This window comes from Dromaius novaehollandiae, chromosome 5 (assembly GCF_036370855.1).
Source record: "Dromaius novaehollandiae isolate bDroNov1 chromosome 5, bDroNov1.hap1, whole genome shotgun sequence".
NCBI lineage: Eukaryota > Metazoa > Chordata > Aves > Casuariiformes > Dromaiidae > Dromaius > Dromaius novaehollandiae.
In genome coordinates, this window is record NC_088102.1 from 64,495,780 (window position 1) to 64,515,908 (window position 20,129).

The 20,129-nt window shown below is 39.3% G+C and overlaps 2 protein-coding genes across 2 annotated transcripts in view; both read left to right on the forward strand.

Annotated features, from left to right (window-relative positions):
* NUCB2 (nucleobindin 2) overlaps positions 1–549 on the forward strand; it is a 28,061-nt gene extending 27,512 nt beyond the window's left edge. Inside the window, exon 13 of the mRNA XM_026104481.2 lies at positions 280–549. Within this exon, the coding sequence (XP_025960266.1) occupies positions 280–398 (119 nt within the window). The 3' untranslated portion in view covers positions 399–549. The remainder of the gene's footprint in view (positions 1–279) is intronic.
* Positions 550–4,114: 3,565 nt separating this feature from the next.
* NCR3LG1 (natural killer cell cytotoxicity receptor 3 ligand 1) lies at positions 4,115–19,684 on the forward strand. The gene is given in 8 exon segments (XM_064513132.1): positions 4,115–4,266; positions 6,531–6,908; positions 7,507–7,579; positions 7,581–7,822; positions 10,036–10,437; positions 12,209–13,871; positions 14,310–14,604; positions 16,013–19,684. Coding segments are annotated over 6 exon segments (1,578 nt in total). The 5' UTR covers position 4,115; the 3' UTR covers positions 12,541–13,871; positions 14,310–14,604; positions 16,013–19,684.
* The last annotated feature ends 445 nt before the right edge of the window (positions 19,685–20,129 follow it).

The window sequence follows — 20,129 nt, forward strand, 5'->3', positions numbered from 1 at the left end:
CATGTTATGTCAGTAACAGGAAGAACAGAACATTTCACAAAGAGGAGAAGCAATTAGCGATCCAAGAAGAAATTCTGCATATTAAAATAACGCAGTGTTTAGGGCAGTCTTGCTCTGATTTTGTTGCAAGTCATGTATACAAATTTTGATTCCACTTACAAACCAACAGTAGAAGTTCTTGTGTGACTGTCCCTACACTAGAAACTTTCCTTTAGAGACTTTTCACGTTTGGGGTTAATTTAATAAAGAAGTTACAGAGGTTTTATTCTTGTTTTACAGCTGGGGAACACAAAGTTGGAGATGCACCAAGCCATCCTGCAGGAGGTGATCAGCCTTTACCACCAGGACATGTTCAAGAACCAGCTGCTAGAACTGATCATGTTCAAGTTCACCCTTAACCACTTGTGCCTCAACTTTATACTGTCATTATTTTGGGGGGAGGGTAAAGGGGGGGGGGAAAAAAAGAGTGAAACCGTGAACTCTCCACTTTCTTCCCCAGATTGTAAATTCTTTGGGAATGTTATAAATTAAATATTGATCAGACTTGAATCACTAATTTAAATTATTTTTATCTCAAATACATCATTGAGAAAGGCAACAAGGGGATCACTTAGAGGCTATAGTGGAGGAGGAGATGAAAGAAGTTACCAATTCTAAGGGTTTTTGTGGCCAAGGGACTGAGCTGTTGGACTCTACAAAAAGCTGGCTGAGCTGCCATTTGGTAGTTAGCCATGAATCAAAATTTTCTCAGAGAAGCAGCAGGGACCTGGCCTGAATACTAAATTAGGTCTTGTTTTATGTAGAAACTCTTTCCAGAAATGCTGAGCAGCAAAATACGGGGAACTAAAGACCATAGATAAAAGTCTACCTTTTTTAGCACTACCATCCCCTTTCTTCTCTAAGGCCAAATAAAAATCAAACTTAGCATGCTTAATCACAGAAAATTTGCACTTTCTAAAATTTAACCACCACAATTATGTGGAACAGTGAATATTTTTCATGTTTACAGAAGCCTAAGAATTTCACTGTAAGCCTTCGACAGGAATACTGTACTTCTGGTGTATTGATCTGAACCATCCTCCTTGTTATAATTAATTCTGTGTGGCAGTTGACTATTCAGCTGGCTCTTGGGACAGTACTTTTGTCTCTGTTTCCTTCATCAGGTGCCAGCTGATCTCAAAATTTTGCATGTCAAGTAAGATTATGTTGATGGAAATATTGTGCAAAACAGAACAGGACTCATTGTCCTTTTCTGTACAGATTATCCTACCTCCTGCGATAATACCTGATTTTTTCAAAATGCACCATGTGCTTCAAAAAGCTCTTTTCAGATATGATTCTTTGACTGTTAAGAGTCTCACTATTAATGCTTATTAGTCTTTCAGCAGTTGATACAGTTTTATGACGTGTCCTATAACAGGGGTGCTACTTGATTGTATTATTTTGGTATTGAACCAGAATAGCTCCCTAATACTGTAAACCAAGATTTTACAAAAAAAAAACAACAGTTGCTTTTCCTGTGGGTTTTACTATGATGTAGAAAACCTGTGTGATTGTCCTCTGGGTCTTTTTGTTTGTTTGTTTTTAAACATGGATTGTTCTGATTGTGTAACTCTGGCTTTGAACTGATACACACACACCTTGGCAAGTATCCTTTGTATTTCCTTCCTATTCTGTGGCTAACTGCTGACAGTGCCATGAAAGGTGCTCATTTGGGTTTTGAGGCAAGAAATGGAGGCAAGCCACTGTTATGGAAAGATACTCCTTTCGGAATGAGGCTTGAATATGTTAGGCAAACTGAAGAAAGGTAGGAGGCAATTACTAACATTTTGAATTTACATTTAAGAAGTTTCTCAACTCTGAAGAGTTTTGGTTGATAGCAGCTAGGCATCCTCCTTCTGTGTTTAATGCTTCTTTCATCAGGACAGAGCATATTCTTGTTCTCCACACAGCATAATAGAATTCACTGCCAGGATAGATCCTGTTTCCTTATCTTGTTAATTGTCATGCTCCATTTCCTTTTTGGTGGTATTCATACTGCTCAAGCCACAACTAGACTCTTCTACCATTGTTTTTTTTTTTTGTTCTTAACCCAGTGGTTAACACTTTAATTTGGTTTCTCAAACTAATGTATCCACCATTTGTCCTTTCTTGCTATTCTAGCATCAATTTGATTGTATCTTTTTCTGGAGGCTGAATTCTCTTTCTGCAGATTTATCTGTTTGCTAAGAGGCCCCGACATAGTTACAGCCACATCCACTGGACTTAATTAGCAAGGGATATTATTCTCACTTGTAACAGAATTTCTCAGTGCGTTGCCCTGGCAGTGGGGTTATAGGCTGATAATTAAGAACACAGTGAGGAGGGAAGCAGAGGGGGAGTTACTCAAACATCACAGGAAAAATTAAGGGGAAGCCTTGCCATCTCCCCTATCCCCTGTGAGTTTTTACAGAGGAATAATGATACAGATGTTTGTAGAGAATAAAGCACTGAAACCTTTGGTCTGAAGGCATTTCTACGATACAAATAGCTTTTTTCATATTATGTCTGTTTTGTAACAAATATCATTATATGTAATGCAGTATCTGTTCTCAAGTGCTTGCCCAGCTCAAGTTTTCAGTGCAACATCTGTTGTATTTTGATTGTAAGAACCTGTCTCTCTCCCTGCTGTACAAGATAGGCATTATATCCTTTTTAAACCCATTTGCCTGTATCCAACCCCTGAAAACATCCAGCGTTTTCTAAAGAACTCTTTTGTCTTAGGTGCTGAACTCAGCTTCTTCTCTCCATGGTGTAGTGAGCGTCAGAGGTGAGCCTGTGGCAGCTGCTTGGGAGAAGCCAGGAATTTCACTTGTCATTTCATCGTGAGTTAGTATTAGCAAAAGTTATTAGTTTTACATGTCAGTAGCCATGAAGGGGTGTTTAGTATAAAACAGCACGCACTTTTCCTTCAACTGTCTGAAATCTAAATGTTGTTCTTGTCAGTGTTTAATTAGTAAGCTTGTACTTCACCAATACATACTACAGGTTTTCCGGTCATTTTGTAGAAGTAGAAAAAGGCAGTCTTTCAACCTCTAAATCATGTGATCAGATCTATAACAATAATCAAATGTTCAGTCAAATTGACAACCTTTTGCCCTAAATTATGTGGAAGTCACCACAATTTCAGTCATCGATGACAGTTAACTCCTACTGAATAAATCTTAAGAGTTTGTTGCCTGAATATTTTTGAGATAGTTAGAGCTTCACGCTTCTCCACCCAATTCCAAAGTTTCACATGAATAGTTCCCTGCTTTACACATCTGCATAGATAGCAAGGGCTGAGTGATGTACCCTCAAAAGATGGGTTCTACAAGTCTGATCTGTGTAACACCAAGTTTGACCTGATACCGTCCATCTTGTTCTCCTCTATGGCAAAAGAGCACCATTCTTCAGGCCCACGCAAATGGAGGTCTCTGCCTGAGTGTAGTAAAGACAAAGTATTTTTGTGAATTAAGTTTGAAGTGTGATTTAACTAAGAGTTCCGTCACTATCAGGAACACCTGCCTTAGCAGTTACGCAATGTGCTAAAAGTCATGCTTATACATGAAATGTTTAGCAGACTTGTTGCTTGTTAATGTAATGTATTTGTTGTTTTCAGTGATGATGTTTTCTTTTCATTGGGTACTCTCCTCCATAAAACAGACTGAAAAGTATTATCCACTTAAAGCATGTTTCCACCATGGTACTGACTTCTCAGGAGCTTTTTAAAGTTTTGAAATTATTAAACTAAGCTTATAGCCAAATGAGGAAGTAGAAAGCTATTACCTCTTCCATTTTCAAAGATAAATAAGGGACTTCGGGGTTTGCTGTGCTTTTCATTTATAAGGCCATTGCAAGAAAACTGAATGTAACTGTACAGACATCAGTCCCAAGACTAAAAGTAGTAGACGTTTAGTTTGGGGGATTTCGACAGAAGGATGAAGGGGTAAGATTTGGTCAATGCTGTACAAATTCATATCCCCCGGTGCAATATTTGTAGAAAAAAAATGCCCTGCTCATACTTTGTATAGACTAGTTTTTAACTAGATTAAATTGAAACTCAGCTCAGTGGCGGACGTCTGGCATGGTGTTTCATGTGGGCGGGGAAGAGGCAAGTGCTGAGGAGGAGGGAGTGTTCCTGCTGCTACCACCCCTGGGCCCAGCGGAAGCAGCAACAGTGCCGGGCCATGGAGCGCCCCATCCCCTGGCTGCTGCTGTGGGTCTGCGGTGGGCTCCCGCCAGCCGGTAAGGCAGCCTGGGCTGGGCCAGGCCAATCCCCCTGCCGGAACTGCTCTCAGCAGGGCCTCTGGGATGGGAAATCTTTTTTCCTGGTGCTGTGCTTGGTTTCTCTTTTATGCTGCAGGGTTTGTATGGAAAGTGAGCAAGCAGAGTCAGAGAGCTAAGGCTGTGCAGACTTTGGACTGTACCAGGAGAGTGGGAAAGCTTTCCGGGTTTAGATCTTGTCCATAAGCAAAACTATGTTTCTGCTTAGAGACCATTCCTCTTACCCTCTACTCTTTGCTTTCTGGAAAGAGGTAAAAAAAAGTTTATAAAAACATTTAAGTATCTGTTGTTCTTCCTGGAGCCTGCTGCCTCACTGCAGTTGTTATTTCTAAATGTGTAAGAGTTCTTTATATATATTGAGAGAGAGCATTTAGGTATTATATATAAGATTATATATATATATAGACATATACATACACACACACAGCCCTAAATACTCAATTTTCTGAATTCAATCAAAATAGAAAACCAACTAATGAAACTACTACTGCAGCATTGCCAACTCATGACAATAACACCACGTCAATCTGTTTGTTCGAACTCAAACCAGAAATCCCAGAGAAGGTGAAGGGGAGAAAGGCAAAGCACCCACAGATTTAGTAACAGATTTTGCTACAGGTCATTTTGTATTTGCCTACAGATTTTGCTTTTGAAGCCAAAAGGTAGGTGCCAGCTATTTCAGGGTACCAGAATGGCTGTGGCAATGTGTCTGTTGAGGAGATCCATGGGATATGATGCTACATCCAGCCACATTAAACTTTTGCATTTTGCAAATGCATCTTGAATAAGAAAGACGTGGTATATGGTGGTGACATTTTGTAAAGAAATTAAGCTCTAGGCTATAGAGTGTCCTTTTGTGGTTTATGGAAAAATAGATGGTAGATGCCAGGCTCTATCATTTAGGTTGGCCTGAAAAGTATTTTCTGGTTATACATCTTCAAATATTTATCACTTACTGAAATTAAGAGGTAGTTAGACATGAGTCCCATCTGAAAACACAATAAAACTTACTAACTTATTTTGATTGTGTTTCTGAAAGTGTAAGCATTTTTATTTTGTATGTTATGGGAAATACAGAACTGGCTTAAGTCTTATTATTTATACATCCAGATTGTAAACAGTTTGGGCATTTGCTAACAGTTACAGTAGTGTTTTTTAATGCCTTAAAAGCTATACTTGCCAGACATACACTTTTTATAATGATACTGTCCAATACTGTGCTGAACAGCAGCCTGGATACCCCCTTATATAATAAAATACAACAACAGTGAGGGCAGGTCACTTTTTCCAGAGACACCCAGATTGCTAAACCTGGCATATTCTTGAGTGACAAATGCATGGGTAGAGCAGCGCTGCAGAACTAAGCTCTCTGCACATTGTACCTTTTCCATCAATTCAAGAGATTGTCAGCCTGAGTGTCTGCACGGTGACCAGCATTTGGTCTCTGCTCTAAACAATTTGTATTTTCCCAAATGTGCATTTTATCAACACAATTTCTCACAGGTATCTTCCAGGAGACTGCTCACAGAGTTATGATTTCTTTGTTCTAGAAGATGGTATGGGTGTACACCCACAGTTTCCCCCCTAGTATCTCATTTCATATCCCCCACTAGTTTATTATTGCTGTTAGTACTGCATTAGGGGAGCACAAAAGTTAAAGTGCTCTTATTACTAGCTCTGACACTAAGAAGTAGGATGGAGGAGCAAGCCAGCCCTCTGCCACACAAATCATCTAACGCTACCACGCTGCAAGAATTCAGAGCCTGTATAGTAGCTAAGAGTGAATTACTCAGCCATGAAAGAGGAGTACCATGCAACCTTACCTATATAGAAACCTCCTCAGCTGCAAAAAGAGACTAGCTATTTCTGTGACTGAGTTATGTACCAGAGCTCAAATCTATACTACAAGCTGTGCAGATCTTGCCAATGCATTTAGTACCGCTAAGAAGTGATACAACATGTATTATAATACAGAAAGATTTCTCACATGTCCTGTTGCATACCATCTCTTCACTAGAGGGAGTCTAAGACAAGGATTACAGAGCGCTTTTAAAAGCAAATTCAGAAGCTTAAAATCAAATGGAGAAGGATGAACAGTGGTGGCATAATGAAATAGGATATTGAAAATTGAATTATCCCTCAAGAGCCAAATAAAAGCTGCCAAGTTGCAAGAAATCTTTTTTTTTTAAATGCATTTCTTACAATACGCTGTTTCCTTTTTGAAGAGACCCTGAAAGTGCAAATGAGCACTAAGCCAGTGATGTTCTTCCTGAATACAAGTATCTCTATACCATGCTTGATCTCTGAGTACAGTACACCACAGCTGGATATCAACAGTATGAGAATCACCTGGTATTTAAAAACCCAAGATACAGACCAGGAAAAAATACTGTTTACATTTATAGCTGGAAGCCACCGTCCTTTTTGAGTTGGATCTTACATGTTAGAGAGTGAAATAAAAAAAGGCAATGCTGCCCTATTTGTGACACAAATACAGCTGGAGGAAACAGGACTATATAGATGCCAAGTCACTGTCACTCCTGATGACGCTCAAGGAACAGCTTCTTTGGAGGTAGTTGGTAAGTCATTTGATAATAGCATTTTTTCCTGAAATTCTAAAGGTAAAAAAGTGGGTGTGTGGGTCAAAGCCAGCCTAGAGATACTAGTTCTTTCAGTTTCCTAAGCTTCAGGGGAAGAGTAATCACCAATGGATAGCCAAACTGAAAAAAATAAGAGCTGGGGTGGCGGAATGAAAGGTTGTGGTCAAAACATGCCTTAAGTTTTTATTGAAGAAGTTTCCCTTTATCTGTAGTTCACTTGTCTATGTTCAGTGTTACATTGCTTACTACAATAGTTTTACACTTCTCAGTCTAAATACACTTTCTATGAGTGTTTTTTTTTTCTTTTTTTCTTTTCTTTTTTTTTAAGCAAGAGAGGAGGAAAGGCAATGCTGTAAATGTCCTCTTAGGAAACCTGAGTATTACAGAAATTATGAAGAACTTAATCATATATGCTATTTATATTCTAAATAGGTTTTTGCTCTGTTCTCACCTATGAGAATGTATTAAATTTAAAAGCTCCTTTATGTCTCTGTTGCACATATCCAAGATTCAGCTAGTAGGTGTACATGCATAAAGATGACTAACAAAGTTAGGGTATCCATGAAAATGAACAACCTTACTGATGCTTATTTCCATACAGCTCAGCCATCTGTCAGCCTGTATCCAAATGAAGCTACAGTAGAAAGTGGCAAGGAGAAGACCTTGACATGTGACATATCCACATTCACTTGACATCATGTGGATTAAGATTTCAAAGGATAATCAGATTACTACTGTGAGAGGAGAAGATATCTGTATAGAACCCTCTGTCGAAAACGATGATGGCACATTTAACAGCACCAGCAAATTAAGGGTGCAACCATCTTTGCAAGACAATGGAAACATTTATAGATGTGTTGTGAACCACAGATCATTGACTGACATCATACTTCTGGATGCTACCTTGACTGTCACAGGTATTTGTGTTCTTTAGGGGGCTATGCCACATTTGTTTTGAGTGTCTTATGCTCAGTCATGTTGTACACTCAACATCTTTAGGAAGTTCGACTATTTTAAGCACTGAGGCATACTGCCCTAGCCATCTTTCCCCAAAGAGCTGTTACTCTTTTCCATACACTTGTATTGTCAGTCATTGATGTGTTGCTAATACAAGTTTTTAAGAAACACTGTCCTCTAATTACAGTGAAGTTCTCCCAGTAATCATGGTTTGATACAGTTTAACTGTTTCTGAATATTTGAATATATCTGTATTACCTTTTAATTTATATTAATATAAATAATTTTGGCTGTATTTTAACTTTCTACTGTATTTCCAGTACTCACACAAGAAAAATAACCAGCCAGTCATCTATCCTGATGGGTAGATTTAATTCAGTTAGCTTTGCTACAGTGTCCTCAGAATTGTCTTTATTAATTTACCTATTAATCACAGCTCCCAAGTTGGATATCAGCACTTTAGCTGGATCTGTCATTGCATCAATAGTGGCCTGTTTTTTGCTTGGGCTGATTGCTTTCCTGTACATTAAGCTTTATAACCCACGTAAGTAGTTTTTAAAGGATTGTACTATGCTAATGACTTCTACATGGAAAACTCAGTTTTTGCAAATGCTTTGATTCTAAGGCTGATAGGAGGGACCAGGTGACTATAGCCAGCACTGGAATACCCCTTACCACTTTTGTCATCTTTAGCCACAGCTCCCAAAGACAGTGCTCCCATGCTTTTGTTCCTGTTTACCTAAAACACATGTTTTCATTTACTACTTTGGTGGCAGCAGACAGGGCAGAGCTTGCTAAGCTATCAGTGTGCCAATGTGGCACTGAGGACCTGTGTTGGCTGGATTCAAACCAGCACAGATCTCGCTGCTGTCTCAGACTGCACATGCAATAGTAGGCTTTGATGATGACCAAGGGGATCAGCAGTCAGCGTGGTGTTGATTTGGTCTCTGCCCACGTAAATGTGTCTCACACCTCATCTTTCAGTCTAGACACATCCTAAATGCTTTATGCGTCTCTCAAGCTCTCCGAGACAAAACCAGGGGTGTACTCAGTGTGCACAGAGCATTTTGAAACAAACTGCAACATGGCAGTTATGAAATACAAGAATAGCGCTAGGATCGAATGCACTATATTCATCTATTTCCACAAAAGGACCAACTGATACGATGTAATTTTACTCAAAGTGGCTAATAAACATCACACTTCCACATGCAAGTGTATCAGCAGCAGAAACTTTAAAGTGGTAAGTTTTAACTGCTTGATGCTGTGTTTTCTTTATTATTAAGAAGAAATAGCAATACACATGCACATCTAAATCACTTTTACAAAAAAATTCATGTGGAAGAAAATTTAAAGGCTAGCTGTAACTGACTATACAGTGACAGGTCTGGCAACAATGGTGGATTGAAAGTTATTTAAATAATTAGTTTTCAATCAAGGGATCTGAATTACATGCATTAAGCAATAAAGCAGCAAAATCTGTTTACACAGTATTGCAGTATAGTGTCTAAGCCTTTGTAAAGTGAGTGAATGAACTATTTTTTCTAATTCATATATTATGAATTGAAAAAAAAAAGCAGACTTTAGGTTATTTTAGACAGCAATTTGCATTGTGTAAATGCAGAAGGAGAAGAATGACCACTCCTTAGTCCTTCACCTCTGTCCAAGTGTAGATGCATGGCAGCTTGCTCCCTGCATACCTGTCCCCTTGGCACTTAGTTCCTCAACATAGCCCAGGAGCTGACTGCAGTCTGCCCTACGAGCTGGGCAACTTTTTAAGTCAGTTCCTGGCTGTTCTGTGTCACAGCTACTGGCTCACCTCATGCCCCTGTGGCTGGAAAGGGGGGGACTTCACCTGCCCGTTGCTCTTGAGGAAGGGGACAAACCTTCCTGGTAACCCAGATGGCAGCCTGCTGCTGCATCTCCAGTGCAGCAGAGATGACCTTATCTGGCATAGCATCACTTGCCCACACAGAAACAAGAGGGACGTGAGCTTTGTGCTATGCTTTGAGGGCTCTCCAAAGCACCTCCTGACAGCATGGATATTATCGAGACTGAAAACTACAAGCAGTTCATGCAGTAGAGAGAACGATTAGTGTTCATTTCTTTTTCTTGCTATTCTTTGTAATTTGGTGTGTATCTAGAAATGAACTTATCCATTTTTTCCTTACAGTTCCTCCAAAAATAATACCATTCAGGGGAAGCTTAGAAGTGAAGCATCTGGAAGAAACTGTTTTGACTTACCGTATTATGGGCTTTTGTCCCAAACCAATAACCATGAACTTTTATCTAAAGCATCCACAAGAGAGAAAGGTGAAAATTTTCTCCTGGTGTAGTGTACAATGTGATGCTGAAAGAGAGGAAGCAATTCCCCTACAGGATCAAAAGGATCAGAAGGCTTTTAAATTTCAGATGCATGTGGAAAAAGACAAAAATGGCACTTTCACTGTTCCATGCACTCTTCGTGTATCTCCAAACACACGTGAGCATAACAAGGCAGAGCTTTCAGTTGAAGTTATTTGTGACACACTCAAATCACATCCTCTTGAACAAACAACACCACTCAATGTCATAGGTAAGCAAGCTGCTTTGCCATGCAGTAACGGTATTGCTTAATTTCTGCAAGACAGTAGCTGTCTGGATTTACTATGATAGGGCTACAGCTGTCATTAAAACAGAATTTTTCAAGTCAAGTGTCCGTTTTTAAACTCTCACATTTTCTGCTCACTGTTTAAAGGATGGGTGTTCTTTGTCTTCAAAAAGTCATCTCTTCTGCCCCAGACACTCACGTGAGTAAGCAGTTACTCTTATGTGGGCATACAGAATTTTTCTTAATAATACTACATATTTCATACATAGCTGTCCTAACTAGCTGCTGGAGAATTGAGTACTGCAGTTATTTCCCCCACAGGCACACTTAGCCTCTCCAACACTGGTAGATCATAGTGAGGAGACCTCTAACTGAGGCAGCAAATACCCTTCAAACACTTACTATGGCATTAAGTGTCAAGGAAACCAGCCAAAAAAATGTTGCCTTTGAGTGCAGACCAGGCAGTAGGATTTGGGGGATGCAGTATACTGAGGGAAGCTACTTTATATCCTAGGTGGAGCACAATTAACTGTTAATACTTGCAATTGTTCTTCTAATCTGGCATGTTTGTTCATATTAACCCTATTTTATTAATTTTCATTTATTGCTCAGGAAAAAGGTGATAACTTGTAGTAGGTAGGAAATGGATGGGCTCCTGTTCCTGCTGTGTCAGTGATTAATGAAGTATGTAGTATAAATCTTTGGGGTTTTTTTCCTGAGGTGAGTTTCACTGTTGCATAGGGTGCATTTAGTCTTTTTCACCCATCCTTTTCCTATTGCCTGTGTTCTAGGTCAGTTTGGGATAGCTGAGCTGTGTGAAGACAGGCATTCTACAGTATAAGACAGTATTTAATGAAAATAAGGATATTAGATGCAGACTTATTTTACCAAAATGAAATTCTAAGATTTAAGTGGGGGGGGGGGGAAAGTTGGTTCAGGCATTTTAAAATATTAGAATTCAAAATTGTTTGTTGTTAGACTGAATGCAGCCTCCTAATTAGGATAATAAAATCTAATTCTATCAATCCTCTCTTACATTCAGGGATCAGGTATAACCTACTGTGTATCGCCACCCATTCCACTGAGCTTTTGTACTGTATCAGTAATAGCTGGGTCTAGTTTAATCTGCTTAAAATCAGTTACTGGTGTCCTGGAATGGCTTTTTCAGCTTTGAAAATGCTGGTGACATATGTAATTGTAATTAATGTTTTCCCTTAGTCACCAATATTATAACTTCATCCAAATTCCTTTAGTGGCTGTAGAGCTCAGACCACTACCAGTCTTTTTCTCCAGTTGATTGCCTGGGTTGCTATATTGGGATAGAATTATAAAAGCAGTACCTTGAGCAAACCTGTGCCCAAACCATTTTAATTTTTTTTCCTCATTTTAGAGCCACACGGCAGCAATAAAACATCCTATAAAATAGCTGTTGTTTTATAAGTGCTGTGTACTAATAGCCCAAATTGTGCTGAACCTGTGCTAATAAGCATACTCATAAATAGGCTCATAAAAAGTGCCTTGGAACTATAAGATCTCTGCCATTCTGCAGTTCCCAGAATATACCAGCATCCTGAAAGTGGTATCAAGTACCTATGAGATGAGCATGACATAAAACAGGGTTCACTGGTTTCTAGGATAGGTTTCTCTCTGGCTCATGGTGCTCAGTATCTGAGACAAAAGTGATTAGCAGCATACAGCACTGGGTCATATATTGTTCCAAAAAACATTTTTTTTAATCTGATGATTTACTTTTCAGCTCCAATAGCATTGGATTCAGTGCAGTGTTCTACAGACAAGCCAACTGCTGAGGAGTCCTTCACTCTAACTTGCAGAGCCCATTCATTCTTTCTTGAAACAATTGAACTTCACTGGTATAAAGATGAAGAGCAACTCTCAGAAGGAACCTTCACAAGTGTTGTGACAAAGGGTTCGGATGGGCTTTTCTTCTGCAACAGTGGATTAGAAGTCATTCCCAGCATAGAAGATTTCGGGAAAAGATTTGTGTGCAAAGCTAAACTCAGAGGATCACACCACTACAAAGACTCAGCTTGGCAGCTTGAAAATATGGCTAAGTTAAAGCTTTATTAAATTTCCATTAGTAGCATGAAATCTCTGTACCTGTAACAGAGATGGCCTTCTTTCAAAAGGTCAGTTGCCATCCCTTTGTCACTTTATAACACTCAGCAGTTCATCATAGATGAATAGAGACAATCCAAGGCAAAAAGTCAAAGGCACTACTAAAGCCATAGAGAATTGCATAAAAAAGAAGTTACTGTTGCTGAAGCTTTACCCATGGATAAATTTCAGCTTAATGCTGTGGCTACATTAGGAAGACAGGTGTAATTTTCAGCACTTTAACTAACGCAGTTAAAAGTGAGAATATACAAGACAGTTTTGGCATTTGGGCACCCAGGGTCAATTTCAGTTAGCAAACGTACTAAAAATACATCTTGCCTTGCCCATACTATGATTTTACCACCTGAGCAATCCTATTAAGTTGTCTGTGTGTAGGGAGGCTGTCTCTCTCAGGTATAGGTATGAACTATCTATCCTATACCTGGTCTAGATTAGGATCAGTACATCCTGTTTTCTTTCCAGCACATTAGATTTCTTCCTTCAGATTTTCTTTGAATATCCCATTTTATTACCAAAATGCCTCTTCTGATGTCAGATTTCTAAACAAAACTGCATCCGTGCAGTTGTTTTTAAAAACTATTTCCCTCTGATACCTACAACACCACCATCAAAAACACCCTATCATACAGAAACAGGACATGTTTAATTTTTCAAAGTGTTTTTCCTGGAAACTTTTTTTACATAAATTAGAAGAACATACTAGTAAATAGAACACACTTCCCTGGAAGTAGTACTTCCTGTTTCTGTGAGATTCTCAGAATTTCCACCTCTTGAGTTTCTCTCTTTCAGTATTACTCTGGTTTTCATTCCTGTCTTCATCTAACCTTCCTCATATAGTCACTGTTATCATGCCACTGAGAATGAACAGACAGATGTTTGGAAACACAGTGGAAAAATCTGCTCTTTTGCTTCAGTGTTCTTTCAGCTTTGTGAAAATGTTACATTCTTTCTTTTTGCTGTTTTACTTGCAGTATGCAAACCACAAATCTCAGAAATTGTGTGCACACCCCAAATCCCTGAGTATGGAAAGCCTATCACATTATCCTGCATGGTGACAAGTTTCTTCCCTGCATGCTGTCAGATATACTGGATGAGAGGTTTTGAAAGATTCACAGCTGCTGAAGTTAAAACACAAGGTCCCTGGCTGATGGCAACAAAACTTTATTACAAAGAAAGCCAAGTCACATTTACACCTAAACAAGACGACCATGCTGCACAGTTCACTGTTGAAGTTGCACATTGCAGCAGTACTACAAGAAAGTCCTATTCTCTCAACTTGAAAGGTGATTGTTTCATCACATGTGCTTTGGGCAGCATGTTTTTGTTTTCTTCTTTGGTCTGCTTCAAAATGCCTAAAGAGAAGACATTGCCTTTCAAACTACATAGAGTCTATCATGAATCATACTGTCAGAGTCTACTCTGAAGTGACAATAGTGCAGCTATTTCCTGGCCATCCAGCTTTATACCCATAGACTTGCTGGAAAAGCATAGAGCTTTATGTGGGCTGATAAGGAACAACAACAAAATACTAAGAAGTTTGTTGTATTTCAGCTGTCAAGAGATCATTATTTCTCCTACTTACTGCATTCCTCAACACCCAACTATATAAATGAACAAGGCTATAAAGAAGCAAATAAATGAGTCTGACCTGCTTCTCACATCCTTCTCTGGTTATCTAGCATTAACAACATCTGTTTTTGTGTGTGTGTTTGTATGTATAGGTTTTCCAAAAGTTACAGATATTGTCCTTAGTCCAAGTGAGCCAGAGTATGGAGAACTCGTCTTTACTCTGTAAAGTGAGTGATTTCTGTCCCGAAGATACTAAATTCCAGCAGTTACTAGAAGAGGAGGTAATCAAACAAGAGCTACTGCACAACTCAAGTAACTCCTTGCCCCTAAACTCTGTGCTTCAAATAACACCGACAGCTTCCATGTTTGGCAAAAAAATTTCATTCAAAGTAATGTATGAAGCCCTGGAAAAACCCATCACAAAAGATATATTTTTAAGACTTCCAGGTATGTATAACAAGTTTATTGGTCCTTTCAGGGCATCACAGAGCAATATTAGATTGAGCTAAGGGGAAAATAATTATTTCAGGTGCACAGAATCAGCTGGGACAAGAAGGTATAATTTCTGAGTCACTCTGCAAACATGATACAGCTCCAGGAAACCTTGGTTGTAGCTTGCTATTGAATTAGTCCATATAGTGCCCCAATGGATATGAGCACTTGGGGTATCATTCAGCCCCTGAGAAGCCCTGCAGAAGTTCAAAAAAACTGATAAAAATCTAGGTTGAATTTAAGCTTGGATTTTTGATTTCTTTGAATTGTTATATTTCAAAGTATAGAAGTATTCCCCACTATGAAATCTGCTAAAAGTAAAATGGCTGGTAAAAATCTAAGTGCCAAAAAATTGGGTTTCTATTATATTTAATCCAGCCATTCCACCAGTAGTCTGCTTGCCTGGAGATACCCTATTTGACATAAGCATTTTCACTTTCTCTGTCCTTGCAGCAAATAAAAAACACAATGTATAATGACATTAACGTGTAATGACTTGGGTCAATATGACAGCTTCGGGGGGGGGGGGGGGGGGAAGGCGGAATTCCCTTCCCTTCCTTAGCTTTTCTATTTCTCCTTTCTGCCACCCAGCCATACATTCCCATCACTTCTCTTGTTCTAGCTCTGGCACTGGCCTTATCACACACTAAGCCAACTGTTTTGCTCAAATAGTGAGACCACCAAATCAAACTGGCTTACCATGCAGTCAGATGGGTGCTGGAGTGAGCGTGGGCTGCAGGGGAGAGAGCTAAGAAATAGGGAAGAAGGCACAGCTTTGAATAGAAGAGAGCAAGACTTTCCCTTTTAATGCTAACAAGGTGTTTTTATGAGCCACAAGATGCAATTTCACATTTATCCTGCTGTAAAATGCTAGTGGGCAGAAAGCAATAGGGATTTTAGCTCTTGTACTAAGAAAGGTCTGTACATATATTTTGTCTGGGGTTTACTTCTCAATTAGTTTGATGTAGAACTAGATTTCTCTTTAACCTGATTTTGCAGCAAAACAAGTAACAATATTTTAGTTAGTGGAAGTGATGCATCTAGGTGAGTGGGCTGAAAATAGCACACCTAAGACAAGTGCTTAATTGCTGTCATGTTGATAGAGGTGTCAGATACAGCAGGTCTTACTCCTGCTGCCAGAAAGAACCCTTTTATGAAGGGCAACATTCCTTCATTTTAGTATGTTCAGTATGTATGTGTGTATAGTATGTTACTAAAAACAGGTGCTAAGGAGTCAAAGACAAGCAGGTGAATACTTTTCATTCTGTTGCAGTTTTTTCTGTTATTTATCAGTCTTGGTTTAGTGGCCCAGAAATATTTTACCGCAGCATCTTTCTAATGCAAACCTTTCTCTCTTTCTTAGCAAAGTCCCCTGTTGTCTCAGAGATAAGAAAAATTCCTTCACAAACCATAGCCAAGAAGACTGCCTGTCTTGAAGTTTTCATTTCAAATTTTGTACGTAAGGACATCAGAATCATATGGTATAAAGACTGGACAGAGCTATCTGAAACCAACCAAGTTACTAAAACTGAAATCGGACAAAATGGATTATATTTTTGCATGAGCAAACTACAGGTTTCTACAAAGGCATCAGAGAATATTAAAGTAATAAGATGTGAGGTTATTCATCCAGCAACTCAGTGCTGTGTAGAGAGAGCCTTTCTGCTGAGTCCTGCAGGTAAATTGTATTGTTTTATTTTTGGTTTGTTATCTGCTAAAGGATAGTCTGAGTTTGCATACTAATTTGCAAATACTCAAACCTATTTCAGTATGGCTGAATAATGGCATAAGATATTCCTCAAAGCTATTAAAGGTATTGGAGTCTTATCTAAAGAAGATTAGACCTCTAAATAAGTATTTCTGTATGTCAGAATAATGTGGAAGTTATCTAGTTTTCTATCCCAGTTATGCACTGAATGAGCTATAGCCAATCCTTAAACTTCAAAAATTAACTAAGAGATCTTTCCCCTTGTAACTCACTAAGGATCAACTCACACCTTTCAGCTAATGCTGACCAGTGCTTGTTGTAAGCTCTTTCAGAAAGTGAGATGTGAGTGCCTGCACTCCACTTTAAAAGTCTAGATGCAGTTCAGAGAATGTAATTCTAATTAAAGTCAGTAAAAAGACATCTATTGAATTTAACATACTTTGACTCACAGAGAAACTACTCCAATGTGAAAACCAGTGATTGCTAAATAATATGGAATGAGAATATACTGTTAAAAATGTTGCAGAGTGGTATAAATTTGGTATTACTTTTTTAAATGCAAGATTGTGCATTTTTCTATTGATACATTAGCTCCCTTTACAATAAGTCAGTATAAGATTACTATTGTAAGAAATTGTATTTCTTCCTACTTTGTAGCAGGATTTAAGAAGGCTGCTAATAAATCGTGTCTGACTGCAAATGGGTGCCACACAGAACCCTTGAAGAGTAAGAATTACTTTTAAAACAAAGCAAAGTTATAAAGGCCATTCTAATGACAACAATCCAGAGCATATTTTTCACCTCACCAGGCAAACATTATCAGAAGGTATGAGAAGAGGGAGAATGGCTTATGCAGTAAGTTCACGCCTATTATCTCCTACAAGGCTCTTAATTTGCATAGAAGGGCAGAAATAGGCAGGATGTGTATTGACCATCGCTAATACAGAGGATTTGTCTACATATTAACACTAGTAGTTGTTACACAAAGACTTTTTGCAGCAGAAGGCACCTGAGGGAGGCAGTGAGGGATCTCTAGCAGTCCAGACAAATGGAGAAATTCACAGAGACCCATGAGCCCACCGTAGTCGCACATATGGGCCTGCCTGAGGCCAAGTGCAAACAAGGGAAATGAGCAGGCAGAGTCTTTTATCTATACCACTGTCTCTTCTGGTGGTTATCTGGTGTTACGGGACATCAGTGAAATGTGAAAAATTACCATTTGAATGGTAGAACACAACCATGCCAACATGACATGGTGCTGCGACTTTTATCTTCTTCTCTCACTCTCTTTTTAAAAAACACAGATTCTAGTCCTCATCAAGAGGCAGCCACCACTTTGAAGATAAAGTGCGTTACTGAGCATCCACAGGCTGGTGAGGATGTAACATTTCAGTGCTGTGCACCTGGAAGGAATAGAGGCAGTGTGGTTTTTGTTGCCTGGTTTAAGGATCTATTCCCAATTGAGGAAGAAGTAAAAAACCCAGACTCTGAGGATGGATCTGGTTTCATTTCCTGCGTAACTTTCAAAACAGAAAAACAAAGCAAAGAATATAGGATCAGATGTGAGGTTTCTACTGAAGATGAAACTTTTGAAGAAACCTATGTTTTAAAACTTGATTGATTTCCAAGTAACAAAGATAACAGACTTTCTTCAGTGAGGAAAGATCTGCATAAAATGTGCAAAATAGAAGACTACATAAAAGTAGAAACACTTATGATGCTGTTGAGACATCTTGAAAAGTAATATTGTAATTTAAGAGTTCTGACTGACTATGGCATGCTGTGGGTTTTTTTTTTTTGGCTTTTTTTTTTTGTTTTTAATTCTCTTATTTCTTAGACTTTTCATGAACACAACAGAAGGGAGATACTTCTCAGGCTCTATGAAAATGAAAGGCCAAGAAAAAGTAGGGAAAAAATCAAATAAAGGAGTAACAGCTTTGCAGCAACAAAAAAGAAGACACAAAAGAACGATCTTACAAACTAAATTATCTTGTCCATCAACTAATTTTTTATACATATATCAAATGCATCTATGTAATAAAGCAGATAGATTTTAAGTGTAAAGATTTCAGCTATGGATGTCCAGACAACACTTGACAGAAGAAAGTTTTGAAGAGTATAATAGCTATTTCCTACAGAGATGTTTCTAAAGATACAGCTATTGCCTTTAGAAAAACATCTATTTACAAACAGTAATTCTAGGTAAGTCCTAAGGAAGTATTATGTATCCCTGTGGTTTCTGAACCCAGGTTTTCTGAACCTATTGTTCTTTTGAATTAAGCTACCCTCATTTTTTCAGTGACCAACATGCCTATGGAGCGCTAATCATGTTAGTAAAGTATTATTGGTGTTGGCTGTGGAGGATGGTCGCTTTACCCTCAGGTCAAAACTTACCACTGCTTCACAGAATAAAGTTGGTCTCAGGGCACTACCTGCTCCAACAAAATCTATACATTTTGCTAGAAGAATGGGCTCATCTTATTCCTACTCATCTTGCTGATCCTCTGCTCCCCCCCCCCCCCGCCTCCTCCATGAAAGCAGTATTACCTTGCCAGTTTTGCCCCCCCCAGCTTTAAAGCCAAAGCAGAGCTAGCAGCACTTGAAAAATCCATCTGAGCCAGAGGCAGGATGCTGAAAGTACTGTCCCTGCTACTCACATGCCCTCACCAGTGGATAGCAGGAGCTTGACAAACAGGATTGAATGACCTCAAACCAAGACATAAATATTCCAGTCACTCCAACATTGCAGCATATAGGCATATCCAATATGCACAAGAGCCATATTCTCTCAGGTCAAAGAAGAAAAAATAAAACAAGATTTTACTCACAAGCTGGAAGAAGAGAGGGTCACAGCCAGCAGAAGTGAGGGACAAAAGCACTGGCTTTGTGGCAAAGCTGACCCCCACCAGATGCAAGGGCCCAGCCACAAGCAGAGGGTGCTCAGAAATGCCCTTGGAGGAGGGGCAGAGCTACTGACTCAGGCACACCCAGAGGCTGCTGGAGGGGAAGGGGTGAGACATTTAACATAAAACGTGGGAACAGCTTCATTCTTGCTGCAAAGGCAGCATCAGGTGCTATTTGGGTCAGCTGCCTGCCTCTTTGACCTCGGAGTACTGAACCCTAATAGGAAAATCCTGGCACTGATGAACTCCCTGGCAAAACTTGCTTGGATTTACAGGCCCAGGATTTAACATGGGGGACCTGATTTGAAACTCGCTGAAGTCAAGGACTCTTATTACCCTCGTTGACCTGGGATGCACTCTTTGTGCCTTAACTCTAAGCATAACTGATCAAAATGACTAATAACACCAACAACAATGCTATTTATATGCTGTGCTTATTGTCTTTTCACCAGAATTATGCTTACAAATGCAAAAGAATAAACAGATAGTAGCCACTTAAAATAGCAAATGTACAAAAAAAACTATGCAAATGTACAGAAAGTTACAGAAAGCTCAAGGGCACTTGGCTCCGGGTGCACGGTTTGTTTCTCACACCCCTTGACTGCACAGAGGCTTTTCTGGTGGGTGGCTCATGGGAGCAAGAGCTTTGGGCTCTTTTCTGGCTCTGGAATGTTTGGCAAATGCTGCCTTAGGTTTTGGGAGGTCATGTTACTTCCTGAGGGGCACATGCTCGCTGCTGCCCCCTCAGTGCCGAGAAACCAGCCGCGAGAGGGAAAGCGGTGGAAACAAAGACATGGTTGCCCTTCTCAGTTTGACTTCTCGCTGAGGTCTCGCTGGGAACCTCAACCAGAGCAGAGCACACATAAAGG